This window comes from Podarcis pityusensis (assembly GCF_964106645.2).
Source record: "Podarcis pityusensis genome assembly, chromosome: 15".
Lineage (NCBI taxonomy): Eukaryota > Metazoa > Chordata > Lepidosauria > Squamata > Lacertidae > Podarcis > Podarcis pityusensis.
This window is the reverse complement of record NC_138040.1, coordinates 42,627,861-42,646,298: the sequence shown is the minus strand read 5'-3', so window position 1 is coordinate 42,646,298 and position 18,438 is coordinate 42,627,861. Positions and strand designations below refer to the sequence as shown.

At 45.6% G+C, this 18,438-nt stretch overlaps 1 protein-coding gene across 3 annotated transcripts in view; it reads left to right on the top strand.

Annotated features, from left to right (window-relative positions):
- Positions 1-10,229: 10,229 nt before the first annotated feature.
- SLC25A37 (solute carrier family 25 member 37) overlaps positions 10,230-18,438 on the top strand; it is a 41,805-nt gene continuing 33,596 nt past the window's right edge. The window contains exons 1-2 of one of the 3 annotated variants that reach the window (XM_080982588.1): positions 14,081-14,174; positions 15,301-15,365. Coding sequence is in view for 2 of the 3 variants with exons in the window: in XM_080982585.1 (XP_080838711.1) it covers positions 13,941-14,174 (234 nt within the window). In the remaining variant the exon portion in view is untranslated. Of the gene's footprint in view, positions 10,419-13,919; positions 14,175-15,300; positions 15,366-18,438 lie in introns of those variants that run through there. The other 2 variants (XM_080982587.1, XM_080982585.1) reach the window with 2 other exon arrangements.

Sequence of the window (18,438 nt, the reverse complement as noted above, 5' to 3'; positions counted from 1 at the left end):
AGAGAGACTTAGATAGTTGGTCAAAATTGAAACTTTCTTTGTTAGGCCGAATTGCTGCTATTAAGATGAATGTATTGCCAAGGATGTTGTTTTTATTTCAAACACTTCAGGTTCTGGACAAAACGGAGTGCTTTCAGAAGTGGCAGAGAGACATTTCTAAGTTTGTCTGGCAGGGCAAAAAGCCCAGAATTAAGTTTAAGATATTAACTGATGCAAAACAAAGAGGGGGCTTTGCCCTGCCAGACTTAAAGTTGTATTATGAAGCCGCAGCGTTCTGCTGGCTAAAAGACTGGCTACTTCTTGAAGACACTGATGTGTTAGATCTGGAAGGGTTTAACAATGCTTTTGGATGGCATGCATATTTATGGTATGACAAGGTTAAAGCAAATAAGGCCTTTAGGAACCATATTGTCAGAAAATCACTGTTTAATGTCTGGACAAAATATAAAGACTTGCTGGAAAATAAAACACCAAGGTGGCTTTCACCTCTGGAAGCTAAGGCCCGAAAAAGACCCAATATGGAGGCTAAATGGCCAAAATATTGGGAAATACTAGAAAAGGATGGAGACAATTGGAAATTGCAGAGTTTGGAGAAAATGAAAGACAAAGTGCGAGATTGGTTACATTACGCTCAGATTAAAGAAGTTTTTAAAAATGATAAGAAACTAGGGTTCCAGGTGGAGAAATCGAAACTAGAAACAGAATTGTTAGAACCAAAGATTAAGGTACTTTCAAGGATGTATAACTTGCTGTTGAAATGGAATACACAAGATGAAACGGTTAAATCGGCTATGATAAGGTGGGCACAGGACATTGGGTATAATATCATGTTTGAGGACTGGGAGAGGTTGTGGAGTAATGGATTGAAATTTACTGCATGTAACGCTCTGAAAGAAAATGTAATGAAAATGATTTATAGATGGTATATGACCCCAGTCAAACTTGCAAAAATTTACCACCTGTCTGATAATAAGTGTTGGAAATGTAAAGAGTGTGAGGGAACGTTCTTCCACCTCTGGTGGACTTGCCCTAAAGTGAAGGCGTTCTGGGAAATGATTTATAATGAATTGAAAAAGGTATTTAAATATACCTTCACTAAGAAACCAGAGGCTTTCCTTTTGGGTATTGTCGGCCAAGGGGTGGCAAAGAAGGACCAGACATTTTTTATGTATGCAACAACAGCAGCAAGGATACTTCTCGCAAAACACTGGAAAACTCAAGATCTACCCACACTGGAAGAATGGCAGATGCAACTGATAGACTACATGGAACTGGCTGAAATGACCGGCAGAATTCGTGACCTGGGAGAAGAGAGGATTGAGGAGGATTGGAAGAAATTTAAGAATTATTTACAAAAGCATTGTAATTTGAGTGAATGCTAAATAAGATGCTAGACTAAAATAACTGAGCACCACTTAATTTAGAAGTTTTTAAGAAAATAAGTAAGACTGTGAAAATTTAACTCCTTTCGAGAATTATAAGATTATGAAATATAGAAGGGATATAAGAATTTAAATAAGATGATAAATTGCTGACAAAATGTTATAACGATGAAAGTGGGAGCGGGAGATGTGAGGAAGTCCAAAGAAAATGTGAAACTATGTTAAGACAAATGTTATATTGTTTATTATGTTTACTTCTATTGTAAAACCCAATAAATTGCTTTAAAAAAAAAAAAAAGAAGAGGAACCATTGATGAGCACCCTTTGGGTTCCGTCAGTCAGCCAGTTACAAATCCACTGAGTGGTAGCATAGTCAAGACCGCATTTTACCAGCTTCTTTACAAGAATATCACGGGGCACTTTGTCAAATGCCTTGCTGAAATCAAGGTAGACTACATCCACTGCGTTCCCTTCATCTACCAGGCTTGTAATTCTGTCAAAAAACGAGATCAGGTTAGTCTGACATGACTTATTTTTCAGAAATCCATGCTGACTATTGGTGATCACAGCATTCCTTTCTAGGTGCTCACAGACTGTTTGCTTAATGATCTGCTCCAGAATTTTCCCTGGTATTGATGTCAGACTGACTGGGCGGTAATTATTTGGGTCCTCAACTTCCATCAAGCCCAGCCAGCTTGGACAATGGTCAGGGTGATGGGAGCTGTCTTGCTTGTGGTCTTCCCATAATGGACATCAGCCTGGTCAATGTGAGAATGGCATGCTGGATGAGGGTGGCCACTGGCCTGATCCAGCAGGCTCTTCTTACATGCAGGAGGATGGTCTTTTTTGCATCTCCCTGCCGGGAGGGTGTGCATGTACATGACACACTGCAGAGGCCATGTGCGATTAATCTGGGCATTGTCACTTGCTCTGCATGCCTTTCTGCTTTCTCCTGCCTACCAATCACTGACACCGCAGCTTCACCTGTGCTACCTGAGGCCCTCCAAACCAGAAAGACAAGTTGCTGAAGAGACTGGGTCAAGGAAGAAACACAAAAGGTGGTATAATTACTCTGCTAAGTGGAGCCGCTCCCTGTCCCAGGAAAGCTCTGCACTAGGGAAAGTGAACTGAATCGGAGTTTATGTCCTCATGGAACTTCAGGGACAAAACCTACAGGAAGCGAATGAAATGAGCAAGCAGATGTGAGCCAGCCAGCGAATCCTACGTACTAACACTCCCAAGGCAGGCAAGACGTTGGTTAGGCAGCTTGTTGTGGTCAGCAAACTGCCAATCCAGAGACAGAAGCTGGAAGTGTTTCCCTAATATTGATAGAGCCAGACTGCCCATCCACTGACTAGCTCCAGGAGCCACAGCACATCTCAAGTTGCCATTCCAAATGACTTCCACAGTTCAGATGCTTGAGAAACATCTCCTTAGAACTTGCCGATTCCCATATGAATGGGCCCCGAAGGCGGGTGCTGAAAGACTAGGCCCTTTTAGTGGGAATGTGGAGGCTGGGCAGCCAAATGCAAAAGACGACAGGGCTACACCTGCTCAAATGCAAGTTTTAGTACTTGTAGGCCAGCAATATCTGGAGGGCAATAGGTGGTGGCTGCCAGGGGCACAAACTTCAGGGGGCCCTGGGCACCCACAGCCACCGGCGGAGGAAGGGGGGCGCGGTGGGTGCAGTCCGCCCTGGGTGTCATCCCAGAGGAGGGGTGACACCACTGCCCCGCCCCCATGGGACACTCGCCCCACCCCCTGGGACGCTTGCCCTGCACCCGCGGGCGGCTAACCCCTCCCGTGGGTGCACAGGATGTGTGCCACTCTGGGTGCCAGAGCAGCTAGCTCCGCCTCTGCCCACAATTTTTCTGTGGGTGCCCAGCCCATACCCCCTGCTGTAGCGGAGGCACAGGCACCAGTTCAGTTGCTGCCGTGAGGTGCGAGGTGCCAGAGCGCTCGCACGCCTCACGCCACCATGTTGCTGTTGCAGTGTCATGATATGATGTTATGACATCACATTGCATTGCGGCATCATGACTTCAAGACGCGAGGCGAGTGCACTGGGCATTCAAAGTGTGGGGCTTGAGTCAGTGCCACTGGTGGTTGCAGTTGGTTGTCCAGATGCAAAAGAGGCCAGGATTTCTGAACTTTTAATAGAGGCATAGGAGAGGAGATTCCAGCAGGTCTAACTTGTCCTGCAAGCTGCACCTGCTGAAATGCCTCTTTCTGCACAACTACTGAAGGCCTAAGAGCCCTGGTCTCTTTTGCATCATTCCTAGGCGACTCTTAGAAATGCATACAGAGTTCAAATCACTGTGACCAGTTGTATCCCCTTTGATATTCCAGGCACTGTACTACAGGGATGGGGAATCTGTGGCCTACCAGATGTCATTGGCCTTCAACTTCCATCAACCCCGGCCAGCTTGGCCAATGGTCAAGGGTCACCTGACAACACTGTTCAGACATCAGCAGGCTTATAATGGGGATGAACGAAATCTCCTGTGAATGCCTGTATCTCAATCTGCTAAAGGCAGAGCTACAGTGACAGACTAGTTTAAAAACTGATAACCCGGCTGCTATACAATGTTCACTGAGGATAAGGTTGCCAAGGGACCTTTAGATCAACCACGAGAATATCGCAGCCCCATCAAGTAAAACAGATCTCTTATATCCTGACTAGGATAACTTCTGCGCCATACATTTAAAGCGTGTGGCTGCCCCCAAAGAATCCTGGTAATTGTGGGTTGCAGAGAGACGGCTTGCACTGCAGTCCGCCCCAAGCCACACATAGCTGATTGTGCCCTACTGCACATGTTCCTGAGAGGAAAAACACATCTGGGAAGGAAGAAGCAGTTTGCAAGGGGAGGGGAGAGTTGCAGCAAGAAGCAGTGAGTGGAGAAAAGGTCAAATGGCCCCCCTTCCCCTGTGCTCAGAAGAGAGTGATCATAGGTCAGTGGTAGACTGCATGCTTTTTATGCAGAAGGTTCCATTATCATGTCTCATATTTTGAAGGGAGCCTCCAGGCAGTATTTTGCAGGAAGGACTCAAACACATCCCATAATTTAAAGTGGATTAAAGTCATAGGAGCCAACTCCTAGGGGCCAAGGTCCCTTCGGTTGCCCAATAAAATATTAGAGCCCCCCCCCCCCAAATAGGCATTGCAATTCAATTGGTGTGTGTGTGCCATGTCTTGTGACCAGTTATGTGGGACGGGGCTTACCTCGGCCCCCCTTCTTTTATTTCAGTTGGCACCCTTGATTAAAATGTTCTATCTGATAATATACTGCTGCAGCCAACCCAGTCTCTGAGCAGTGCGAGGCTGCAGTGTTTCCTTTGGAGTGAGGGACAGTGGAGAATGTGGTGCCTTTATGAGATGTGGTTTATTTACACATATATACAACCTGAGCCTACAATGGAGAGGCTCACAGCATCAACACCACAAGAAGCTACTTTGCTTCTAGCTCACATCACTCCAACTCTCTGCTCTCAATCCTGCCGTTGTCCTTCTAACTAGTAGTGAGTTGAGTGATGGGACCCCATCCATTTCTGTCTCGCACAGAGCCATTTCCTTTGTTTCCCTTATTGTTCCATCACCTCACCGAGACGCTAGCTTGGCTATTCCAATAATTAGAAGGGGACTCAGGTATTCAGCCTACTGCCCCACCCCCCTACTCATAACAATACACTACAAATCCACACTATTTTAAAGAGAGAAAAAGAGTATTTGTGGTTTGTAAATGGATGAAGAAATGCATTGTAAAATATGGGATGAACAAATGATTAACGGGAAGACATGTAAACACTCTGCAAGCAAATCAGGATAAATTTAGGACAAATGCTCATGGTCACATAACTTCCCCACAAACAAATCAGAATGAATGCTCAATGAAGACAGGTAATATCCTGACCCCTGTGAAAGTTTTGTGCAAGTAGATCAGGATGAATGCTGAATAAACAGGTCATCTGAAGGAACCCATAATTTGCAACAGAAGAGTGGGGGTTGCCTGGGCATCATCTGGTGTGCCATCACTGGCTTCCTCTGGAAGATCTAGCAGGGCTGGTGAGCTCAAGGAACAGTCTGAAAAGTTCTGGAATCTGGGGGAACAATCTTCAGTCTACTGCTCTGCAGCTGAAACAGCTGGCTAGAAAGAAGACTGTTCAGTTGGTGGGTCGTGCCCCAAACTCAGTGAGCCACCTCTATTTTTTCTTTCCTTGCTTCATAATTTAAAGAGAGGGAGGAAGGAAGGAAGCAAGGAAATACACCCATATGGAAGGAGAAATGAATAGCTTGGCAAGAGAGCTAAAGGTGGTTTGAAAGAAGGATCACAGTTTGTAGTTGTATTCACTCATCTGAGGTGCTTCCACAAAGTAACACAGGAGAATAGGATGCTAGACTAGATGGGCCATTGGCCTGACCCAGCAGCCTCTTCTTATGTCCTTATGAACTAGATGGATCAATGTTTCCTAGGTTCCCATGAGATGATGGGCCACCACTTGATTCGTAGGGAAGGGTGTGCGTGGCCTCCCACACATGCTGCATCTAGGGAGGGTGCATTTTAGCGAAGATAAGAGATCCTACTGGATCTGCTAGATAACAAGGGCTAGTCTCACTTCTCAGAAAAGTTTCCTCCCACTTGGGTGCTTAAAACCGGCCGCACCTTCTTTATCGGACGGTATGCACATAGCCCAAGTTGGGAAGTGGCAGTACACACCTCCTACCCTTAGAAAGTAGCTTAAGATAAGCTTGGCTCAGTCTTCCTAATCAGTTGAAAAGTAACAAACTGTACTTTTTGGAAACTGGTGGATGTGTGCCAGCTTGCTAGGACAAGGAGGCTGAAGAAGGTCAGAGTGGAAGAGGCTTATCCACCTAGTTAAGCGAGACTAACAATGCAATCCTCGCTATATCTACTCAGAAGCAAGTCCTATCTAATTTCATGGAGCCTACTTAGTCCCAGTTAAGTGGGTTAGAACTGCAGCCTTACTAGCTTGGGCATTGGGAACAATAATCTTTTTTCCCTTGGTGCCATTTTCCAGATATAAATCAGTCCCTTCTAGCTGCTATTTGCACCCAGGAGCTGGGATTACAGGTGCCTGTATTATGCCATAGAACAGGCATGGTGGACCTGAAGCCCTCCTTGTGACTATAGCTCTCCTCATCCCCAACCAGCATGGCCAACCGTCAGGATAAGGCGAGTTGTGGGTTCCTTCCAGAGCACCTGTTTATTGAGCATTCACCCTGATTTGCTGGCACAAAAGCTCATGTGGAGTTTAGACCAGTGCTTCTCAACCTTTTTCTGACCTTGTTTCCTTCCTGTGGTCCCCCTGTTCTACCAGTAGAAAGGTAGCTATTTAAATGTTTTGTTTGTAAATAGAACATGTTTTATTTATAATTTTTATAATTTATACAGAATGCAATTACATTAAAAAAAATACTATAAGTATTTCTCGATCAATGTGACCCTTGGGATTGAAGACCAGAAACAAGCTTTTTCAATCTGGCTCTGTTGCTGTGAGGGATAGCCGAAGATCACCTCTGTCCAGTATGTTAAAGTCATTTCGCGTTAGGCTGAGTAAATAATTCACACGACTGAAACCTGATTCTGCCAAATCTGAAGTAGGAAATGCCATGAAAAACACTTTTGCTTTTATCCCAAAGCTTTATCCGACTAACCCTGCTGCAAAATGATGTTGCCATAGTGGCGATCCTTCCACTGGGAAGCACGGTCACTTCTCTGTTCGCTCTACTTCTGTTTTCTCTTTCCTTCACTTCTCTGTTTTCTTTTTTTCTGTTTTCTTTTCTCGATCACTTTTCTGTTTTCTTCACTTCTCACTTCCCTCTGTGGCCCCCTAGTCTCATCCGATGGTCCTCTATTTACATGATTTTCACCTGTGGCCCCCGGTTGAGAAACGCTGGTTTAGACTATGTCTGGTCTTTATTGAGCATTGGTTCTGATTTGTTTGTGGAGAGGTTATACAGCAAAGAGCATTCATCCTGAACTCATGGAGTGTTTACATGCCTTCCTGTTAGTGATTAACAGTTTTCAATGCATTCCCCCACCACTTTCCAAATGATGAAAAGTCTGCTTATTGATTTGTTTAAGTGGATTTATTGTCCTAGGATGACAAAATCCTGACAAAATCCACTTCAAATGTGCAAACCTAAAGTTGTGGCATGTGGGTGACTCCTCCCTGCAAATTAGTGACAGTTCAGAGGCATCTGTCATCCCACAACACTTGAGGGCCACAGGTTCCCTAATCTCAAAGCCCAGGTCACCCTGTTGTTCCATCCTGGTTGCTGATAGGTATGTTTTAAATCTATTTATTTCTAAACTGCCTTTCTTCTATAAAAGTCCTCTGAGTCTAAAGAAGTATACCGGAAAAGAAGTATCCAGTAGGTGCTTGTGAGCATTTGTGCAGTGATTCTTCCACAGGGCAATTGCTATATTAATGAAAGCACTCTCTGGGAGAAATTATTACATGTTCCCAACCACAAAATATTGGCCTAGGTCCAGTTCTACTTGGAGATAATTGCAAGCAACTACTTGACCAGGAAATATGCACATTTGGCATCAGACAGGCCCATTGCGTTGGGGGAAGGCTTGAGGAGCATCATGATGTACAAGCACATCTACAAGGACAACCACATCAGTGGCACACAGGCAGTGGACATAAATAGGATGTACAACAAGGAGGGGACTACAGCTCTCATCATCCCTGACCACTGGCCATGCTAGCTGGGGCTGATAGACATTGGGAGTCCAACAGCATGTTGAGGGCCACACATTCCCTATTCCTGATGTACAGGGTGGATCAATAAGCCTGGTGGCACATTCTAGACCAACACATTTATTGTGGCATGAACAATTGTGGGCTAGAGACCACTGCATCATACACTTGGGACTGTTGTCATCAGCTGGTAGGCACATGGGTGCAGAGGGAAGAAACAGATATAGCTGGGACAAACTGCAATGAAATGCAGGAAGCGCAGTCTTACGACAATTCAGTGAGAGCATCAGTGTGTGCAAGAAAATCATGGTGACCTTTCTAAACAACATTGGACTCATCCACTCTTCCTTTTGTGCTGTGCTCTCCAGGCACAGGTCCAGGGTTTCTTTTGCTTAAGTAAACCAAACTGGATGACTTTGATGGAAGCTCCCTGAAATATTGCTCTTTCACCTTTCAGGCACAGTGATATCACGACCCTATAAGGCATGGATTACCTTGTTCAATAACATTATTTGACTCCATTCCCCCCACCTTGCTTTTCTGGAGCTGCCCCTTCTACACCTGCACGTCACATTCCCATCATGGCTTCCTGCAAAGAAATCTGGAAACTGTAGTTTACTCCTCACAGAGCTACAGTTCACAGCATTCTTAACAAACTACTGTTTCCAATATTCTTTGGGGGAAGCCATGAGCTTTCACTGTATAGTGTGGAAGTGACCACAGTGAGATTTGGTGGTAGGATTCTGCAGGCAGCAGGTGGAATGTGTGTGTGTGTGTGTGGGGGGGTGCATTTATGATGCTCCTGTCCCTGAATGACTCCCCACAGGTAGGAAACTGCTGCAACAGTGAGCAGGATAGGCCAGAACTTTTCTCCCTGATGTCCTAAGACAGGGATGGCCAAACCATGGTCCTCATTTTTGACTCAGGCACCACCCATTTTAGGAATTGGTCCTGCTCACAGTTGGCTTCAGCCCTGCTTACTGCCAGCATGCGCCCCTCAACCGATAGTTGCAGAGGGAATGCAGCCATCAGCAAGGAAGTTTCCTAATGTTTCATTGTGTTCACTTGCAGGGAGGCTTTCATGTGAGGGAGCATCCCAAAGCAGGATCCCTCCACCTGCTGTCTGAAGCCATAGAGTCTATTCTTTCTACTCAAGATTCTCCCACCACTGCATTTGGCTGGCTACCTGCGTCAGTCAGGCCTAAGATACACCTCTCTCTCAAGTCCTTGCTCAAATCCTTATCCCAGCAACCATGGGTGTAGCCAGGATTTTTTTTGGGGGGGGGGGGGAGGACTTTGTTAGCAGAGGCAGAACTGATGTGATTGGTCAGTTGCATTTTTCCACCTTTGCCACATTAAGCAGTTGGTCCCTTACCTTTCCCGCCCCAAACTGGCCACAGTGATCCATGCGACGGTCACCTCCAGGCTTGACTACTATAATTCGCTCTATGTGGAGCTGCCCTTGAAACTGTCCCAGAAACTCCAGTGGCTGCAGAATGTAGAATGCTGCAGCGAGGCTCCTCACGGGGTCCCTGCCATGAGAGCATATTCACCCAGTGCTTTACCAGTTGCACTGGCTCCCGGTGGAGTATAGGGTCATGTTTAAGGTGCTGGTTTTGACCTTTAAAGCCCTTTGTGGCTTAGGGCCCGCGTATTTACAGCTAATTCTCCCCTGGTCTCCTTGCTGGCCCAAATAGGGCTAATTTAGCCAGCTAGCCCTGGTGATCATCTAATGTTTATTGGATGGATTTCCCCCCTAAACTGATTTTTGAATTTATTGTTATTCACGCTTTTATACTGTATTTTATGCTGTTTTTTGTTGTATCACAATTAAGTGTTTTAAATTTGTTGTTAGCCGCCCTGAGCCCAGTTTTCTGAACCGGGAAGGGCGGGGTATAAATAAAAAAATTATTATTTATTATTACTTGATGGGGGGAGCAGCCCCCCCGGCTATGCATCCCCCATCATCCCTGAGCACTGTCAATCCTGGCTAGAACTGATGGGAATTGGAGACAGCAACATATGAAGGGCCAAAGGTTCTTCAATGGACTGCAGGCTCTGCTTCCATCTATACAGTGCAGAGAAAGGCCTGTGTGGATGAACAAGGCCTACAAGGGGTTTTAGCACATTCTGAACCCTCACCTGACATTATCTGTGCTGCAAATTGATCCACAGGGACAAGCATGACGGAGAAGGGATATTTAATAGAGATATTAATACGGCTTTTAAGAAGACAATAGGACCAAGGAAGACTGCGTTAGGAATTTGGAAGAATTGGAATACAAAATGGATGCCAACATACTCAAGGTGGACGCCATTAAAATATATGCAGGAGGGTCAAAGGGAACCGGGTTGGTGGAAGAAATTAGAAGATCAGGGATTTTATAAATTAAAAGATATGTTCAATGAAGAAGGGAATTTAATTACAAAAAAAGTTTTTTTAGAAAAAATAGGAAAACAATATTGGCTGAAAGTGCAAAGACTTTATGATTTAATAAAAACGGAAAGAGTAGAGGAAACGATGAGGACAGAAATGAAAATAGATATGGTGCTGAACAAAAGACAAATAACGGAGAAAGGGATAGCAGGGGTGTTATATAAACTGATGATAAGTGACAAAGAAAGAATGATAAGGTTAATCCAGATTAAATGGGAGCAGGAAGGTATGATCCATCCAAACACGGCTCAAGAATTGATGAAGAATATAAACAATATTAAAATAGAAAAGTATAAAGAATTAAGTAGAATTTTTTTATTAAAATGGTATAGAACTCCGGCACAAATGGTGTATATAGTGAAAGGGTTTAGTCCCAAATGCTGGCATTGTGGTCAGGAAAAAGGACTATATTAACACATGTGGTGGGAATGTAATCTGGTTAAGGAATATTGGCAAAAGATTATAAAGGTAATTTCTGGACTATTTCAAATAAACATAGAAGTTAATAGGGATTTGTTATTTTCGGGAATACTGGGAAATAACAAAGTAAAGAGTAATAAACAAGAGTTGTACAAGATTATGATTCTAGCTGGAATGGCAGTTATTGCTTTGGGATGGAAAGAAAAGGCCAAATGGAGTATGGAAAAATGGAATGATTATGTTTTTGAATACGTACAATCAGAAATATTCACACAGATAGTGGTAGAGGATAGATGGGAAAATAAATGCCAAAGAATCACAAATAAATGGGCATTTTACAGGAACTGGATAGAAAAAGGGGAAGCCAACCCTAACATACAAGCTTGAATGAACAGACTGTGTACATGGATAAAAATATGAAGAAGGAAGGCCTGACCCGGGGGGTGGGGGTGGGTTGGAGTGGGGAGGGAGGGAGGGGAAAAAAAAAAGTAAACCGGATGGTATTTTGAATGGATTTTGTTATGTCAGCCTTTTTTTCAGAAACCATATATATTAATATAAAAAAATTCCTTCCAGTAGCACCTTAAAGACCAACTAAGTTAGTTCTTGGTATGAGCTTTCGTGTGCATGCACACTTCTTCAGATACACTGAAACAGAAGTTGCCAGATCCTTCTATATAGTGAGAAGGTGGGGAGGGGTATTACTCAGAAGGGTGGTGGGAATGGGTGATTGGCAGATAGCTGAGATGAGCCTGTTGACGACTCTTAACGACTGCAATAGGTCTTACAGAGTCGTTAAGAGTCGTCAACAGGCTCATCCCAGCTATCTGCCAATCACCCATTCCCACCACCCTTCTGAGTAATACCCCTCCCCACCTTCTCACTATATAGAAGGATCTGGCAACTTCTGTTTCAGTGTATATGAAGAAGTGTGCATGCACACGAAAGCTCATACCAAGAACTAACTTAGTTGGTCTTTAAGGTGCTACTGGAAGGAATTTTTTTATTTTGACTATGGCAGACCAACACGGCTACCTATCTGTAACTACATATATATTAATGTTATGTAGTTAGGCTTTGTAGTATGAATGAATTTTGTTCTGTATTCTTTGTTTTATAGAATATATATAATAATGTTATGTTACTAAGCAAATTTAATAAAACAAGGGGGGAAAAAAGAAAAAAAAAGGGACAAGCATGACGGTTAGCACTTTCCTTTTTTAATTGCCTGCGCTGAGCTAAGAGATACCTGCCACGGACACATGGATTTCCACAGACTTGTTTTGTTGTGCAGTCCTACCAGACTTCCACAAAATGGTGGGTTAAAAATAAAATTTAAAAGTGTGGCTGCCTCCCTCCTGACTCCACCAGCAGCCTTGGCAAGAGGAGGTGGTGTGGTGATAGATGGCACTATTAAAAAAATTCCTGCCCACACAATATGTCCACAGATGCATAACATGGAATGGCATGTTGAATTTGTTCTTACATCACTCTCAGTGGTTTGGGATAATGCAAAGTAAATGAAAGTGCAGGTTGCCCCTTGGATGAGAACAGTGTTGCATGGAAAACATGCACACATGGGGTGGACCAAATCCACTTTAAACTGCCATGTGTACACTGCCTAAGATATCTGAGTTGTTTTTATTTCTTTCCATTTAACATCTTGCTTTAATACCTTCATCTTGCCTCTTAAGTTTATTACTGACATTTTTTTGGAATGTTTTTTAAAATTATATTTATAGTACCTCTTCATTTTATTATTTTCATTTTATTTATTTTTGAGGATTTCACCAGAAATCCTCAAAAATACATTATGAAAATCTGTATTTATTCCTGTATATACTACACACCACACCTTGTAACAGTATACACCTATAAAACTCGTAGAATCATAGAATTGTAGAGTTGATCCACATGTTAGTACAAACCTTTGGAGCGGGTCATTGGTTTTCTGGAGAATTTGTAAACAAAACGAAGCTCCATCATTCTCCTGCTTTGTTCCTTTTGCCAGTGTTTATTTGTGAGTCAATTTTTCTGTAAGGGTGATACGCCATATTCTCTTGCACCGAGCATTACATTCGCACCTTCCAAAATGTGGCTAGAACCATAGGTGCTGCTACCAAGAGAAATCCAATTAGTAGCATATCCACCAAGTCCTGACTGTCATTGGAAACAGAATGGGTAACGCAAGCTCTGGAGACTTTGTTACACGCGGATGTGTTTTCCTCATTGCCACGGCGGAGACCCTTGTAGTAAAGCGAGTCACGCACCCCAAACCCCACGCGGAGTCTCCGCGCGCCCCGGCATGCGCTCGCGAGTTGGCCCCGTGAAGTCATCACAAGGCGCTGCTCTTTGCAAACCTGCCATGCGTTGCAAGCCCGCAGACTGCATGCACGCGTGCCGCAACTCACTCCCCGTTCTGGAGAAGAGGAACCTGCTATTTTATGTCGGCAAGCCTTCGTAAGCCGTCTTCCTTCGAGCCAGCAGCAGCCCAAGTCAACTTGACTGTGCCTGCTTGCATTCTGAGCGTGGCATAGTAGTAGTAGTAATAATAATAATAATAATAATAATAATAATAATAGTAGTAGTAGTAGTAGTAGTAGTACAGCACTTGGCTTTCCCCTTTGCAGCGGGGCGGGAGCAAGGCAGGACCCGATCCCGCCCAGTGGGCGAGCGCCTCGCTCTTTCTGCTCCCGGGGATTTGCTGGCCGGCCTGTGAGTCACGGCGCGCGCCTGCAGGATTGCAGCTGGGCTGCCGGGAGGCTGCGGCGCGGGGCGGCCCTTGCCAATGGCTCGCCCGCTTTTGCGCGCAGCCATTGGCCGGCGCGGGGCCGGGGGGCGGGCCGGGGGGGCGGGGGTGTTACTTGAAGAAGTGAACTTTCTCCCCTCCCTCTCTCTCTCCTCCTCCTCCTTCCCTGCGCGCCCGCTCTCTTCTTCCCGGCAGCTGCCGCCTGGCTCGGGCTGTGGCTGGGATGGCGCTGAGCTGCGGCGTCGGGGGCAGAAGCGGCAGCCCGGCGGGGGCGGCGGGGGGCGGCCCCGCGTCGGCGGCGGCGGCGGGTCCCGGGCTGCTGATGGAGGTGGAGAGCCCCGGCGAGGAGGAGTACGAGAGCCTGCCCCCCAGCGCCACCCTGGGCACGCACATGATGGCCGGGGCGGTGGCCGGCATCCTGGAGCACACGGTCATGTACCCCGTGGACTCCGTCAAGGTGAGCCGGCGGGAGGGCGCGCGGCGGGGGAGCCGGGAGACCCCTCGCCTGCCCCGGGGCAGGGGCGCGCTTCCCCTGCCCCCTTTCGGGCCAGTCCTCGTTGCCCCAGGCTGCTGGGGCTCCGCCGTCCGAGTGGCAGCGGCTGCCATGTGTTTCTTTCGTCCTCGCCTGGCTCCCGGGCGCCGCTCCCCTTCGCCTTTGACTTCAGGAGAGCGAGACGGGGGGGGGGGGGGCAGTTCCCGGGCTGTCTGCAGCATGGCAGTGCCATCTCTGTAAAGGTCGCAACTGACAACCCCCCCCCCGCCGCCCCTTAAGCCAAGAGGGGCGTGTTTTGCTGGCTGCCCTCCGCCACCCATATCCTCAAATTGCCATTTCTTGTCTTTACTACTACTTACAAATAGGATCCACTCACTCTGCATATTTCTGCGATCTAATAATAATTGTGCTTCAGCACTGCAGCTGGAAATGCTGTTTCTGCTAATGATGGTGCTTAGACTTGAGACTAAGGATGCATATACATTCAAAGCACATTTTTCCTCCACCCTGAATCTCAGGAACTTCAGTTTACTACAGTTCCTGGCACCCTTAACAAACTACAGTTCCCAGGATTTTAAAAATATATTTTACTAGGGGAGTATGTGCTTTAAATATATGTCACGTACGCAGCCTAAGAGATGCTGATGTTCTGTGCAGTGAATCATTGGCAGAGAGCACCCCTCTTAACCAGTCGGTGGACCAGGGGGACTAGGCTAGTCTCCTAAATGTGCCTAGTAAATTGGAGTATTAAAGCCTGGCTCTTCCTTCCCAAAGCCCAGGAAGCTTCTGCCCAGCTTAGGGAGGGATGTGTGTGACCCCCGCCCCCAGTCGTCCTCACACTATGAAAAATTTCACTGCACACCACTGCTAGTTTCTCCAGTGCACTGGGCACTGTTAACCCTGTGAATACCGTAATCGTTATGTTATCCCAGTCAGGATTAAGGAGAGAATGTGCCTAATTCATGTTAGTGAGTATACAGTAGGAGGAATGGTGGCTGCAGGACTTGGTGTTCTCCTGCTGCTAAATATTAAATTTCTAGGTAATCTTCAATCTGGAGTAAAAGTCTTGTCTCCTTTTCCCCATGCTCAGTTTAGCAGCCCTTCTCCTGCGTTCTGTTACTTGGAGATGACTGCACCACCTTCCTAGATGAACAGGTGAACTGCTTTCCCTCCTGTCATTTCAGTTGGTGGTAGGCTCTTACCAGGCACTTCGCAGGAGTGTTTAGAAGTGAGCTCTGGTGACCATTTTGGCATTATTGCTGAAGAGGCATCATGGAGTTCCCCTGCCCATCTGCCAGCAAGACTGCATTATCCAATTTCTTGACATACGCGTGTGTGTTCATTGTTCAAATCAATTGCCAGTGCAATCCTAAGCATATTTGTTCAGAATCCAGTCCCATTGTGTCCAGCAAAACTTAGCTGGAAGTAAGTATGCATAGGATTGCAGCCTACAGAACTCAGACTAATGTTAACGTTGCTTTAACAAAAAAAAGAGCCACTCTTCCCACCCCTCATTGATCAGGTTTAGTCTCATTTGTAAACACACATTCATTGAATCATAGAACTGTGGATTTAGAAGGGACCACCAAGGGTCATCTAGACCGTTCCACTGTTGAACAGCTCTTACTGTCAGAAAGTTCTTCCTGATGTTTAGTTGGAATCTCCTTTCATCTAACTTGAAACCGTTGGTTCAATTCCTCCCCTCCAGAGCAGGAGAAAACAAGCTTGCTTCCTCTTCCATGCAACAGCCCTTTAGATATTTGAAGATGCTATCATTCTACGTTCTCTAGCAATATTTAGTATAATAGGCTAATGCTTTCTGCCACTCACTTGATTGCAAAAGAGGTCTGGCAGCAGGGTTGTGTCTGGTAACAGCATGGGCGTGTGCCTGACGTTACAACTCTCATTAACAAAAATGTGGCAATATGCTACTTGCTTGCCTTGCGAAGCACACTCTGGTTTGGAGCAGGAATTCGTGTGTTGCTCAAGAGTGAGGGAAAATGCAGTTGGGTGGCTGGCTTCCCTCCCTCGGTTGTTCTTGTGGCTGGGTGGCGATTCCCTGATCTCAAGTTTTGCTAAGTTCAATCTTGAATGCCAGGGAATTTTTCAAGGCTTGACTTGGGAGTAGCTGTCTCCTGTCTGCTATGCATGGGGCACAGCAAATGTGCCTGCTCTGTGAACAGAGGAAGGCCACAGCTCAAAAAGCGAGTGTGAGCTTTGCACGCAGAAGGTCCCAGGTTCAATCCCTGGGGAAGAACCCTGGAGAGCCTCTGCCAGTCAGTGTAGACATTATTGGTCTGGTCTGGTCTGACTTGGTATTAGGCAGCTTCCTATGTTCATGCTATCGCTCTGACATCTGCTGCAGCAGTGGGAATCCTGTACACATGTTTAAAACATCTTCATACGTTTCCCATGGTACTTCAAGGAACATTGGTTTTCACACCGCCATTTCATCTTCCACATAGCATGTATATCTGCCCCTCGTTTGATCGAACTCTTTAATATTCTCAACTCTTTACTTGAAGTCTACCTAGAGGAATGATGCTTCTAATCAGAGTTGGGGAACTATTTCAGATTCCTAGAACCCAGCTCCTGTATTTTAGTGATTAGGTACCAGGAATCTGATTGGCCCAGCTCCTACCTGAGGGAGGTGGTATTTCTGAGTTGGAGGGTGGCCATGGTAGTTTAGGGCTGGGCGCAGAGCCAGGACAGAAAGCAGGGCTGGCTCAAGACATTTTGGTACCTGAGGTGAAACACAAAATGGCACCATGAAACAATGAGTGGAGAACATTGGGAACAAGGGGGTAATAAAGATCTACATCGGGATCTGCTGCCCCTGTAGATCCTGCTGTCTGAGGCAGTTGCCTCACCTTGCCTCGTGGGTCGGCCAGCTCTGCAGAGCGTTTGGTGATGGAACGGTGCTGAAGGAGCAAGTGGCATAACCTGAGATGCAGCCTTGGCGTTTTGAGGTCAGAGTCCATCTTGTATTGTCCTATTGTAGCTTCCACTGTTATAAAACAAATTGCCTGCTTTCCTTTTCCAAGTGTCAAGTTAATAATACTCAAGCTTGTGCAACTAGGAGCTAACCTGTTGGACCCCTTTGTAAAGTGGATTAAACACATTAAATTCTTTTGCGTGTGAGAGAAATGCTGGTAAATAAGCAGTAATGACTGGTTTGGTGGTGGTTCAGTCATCTCTGTGTAATCCTTTGCTGAAGGTGGCAGGTGCAGGTGAGCCACAGGTGATGATCATGAACTTGTAGGAGCTGTTTAAAGTGGGAGCAGTGGGGTAGGTGAAGTAAAAAAAGAGACACACTTGCACACCCTTTTAATAAAGGGCAGCACTGAACATGGGCAGAACGCCTTTCCCAAACCCCGGAGCCAAATGTAGCTTTCCCCAACACATCTAGAATGAAGTAAAGAAGCAGGTAACAAGGTTGTCATTGAGACTTGAGCCCGGGTCGGTACTATTGTTTGAAAAAAAGAAGCATTGTCTTCATTGTTCATTCCCATAAATTTGATGCTTGCTGTTGATGATAGATAGTCCCCTCTGGTGTACCACCTCCGAAACATAGGGCAGGATTCTATACCAAATTGTGCACAGCTTCTTGCTCCCCATCTCCTTGCATTGAGTGGGCTCAACAAATGCACTTACATTTTTCTTTGTATAATGCCGTGTAATTTTAACATCCAAAACACACGGGAATGCAGGAAGCCTTCTTCTACCGAGTCAGACTATTGGTCCCTCTAGCTCAGTATTGTTTACCGTGATTGGCACCTGCTCTCCAGGGTCTCAGGCAAGTGCCTTTCCTAGTCCGGCCCGGAGATGCGGAGAATTGGAACTGGGACCTCCTGCACACAAGGCAGATGCTCTGCAATGGAGCCGTGGATGGTCCTTGGTTGGTTATATTGCTTGCAGCAGGGAATGCTGGAGGGTGGCAGGACTTTTCTAAATATGTCAGATGTAAGTGAGCATAGTTTTTGAAAACTAAGATTAAACGGCTCTACTTATTTGGATTTGTGACTGCTGTTTAAGAAGCGGATGATGGTAAGAACATTTTCACGCCTTTACATTTTTATAGACTCTTGAAGCATTATTATTACTATTACTATTAGTATTAAAATTTGCATACCACCCTTCATCTAAAGATTCCAGGGTGGTTCACATTATAAAAATACAAAATGAGAATACAAAATACATAATAAAACAAAAATAAACCAATAACCTC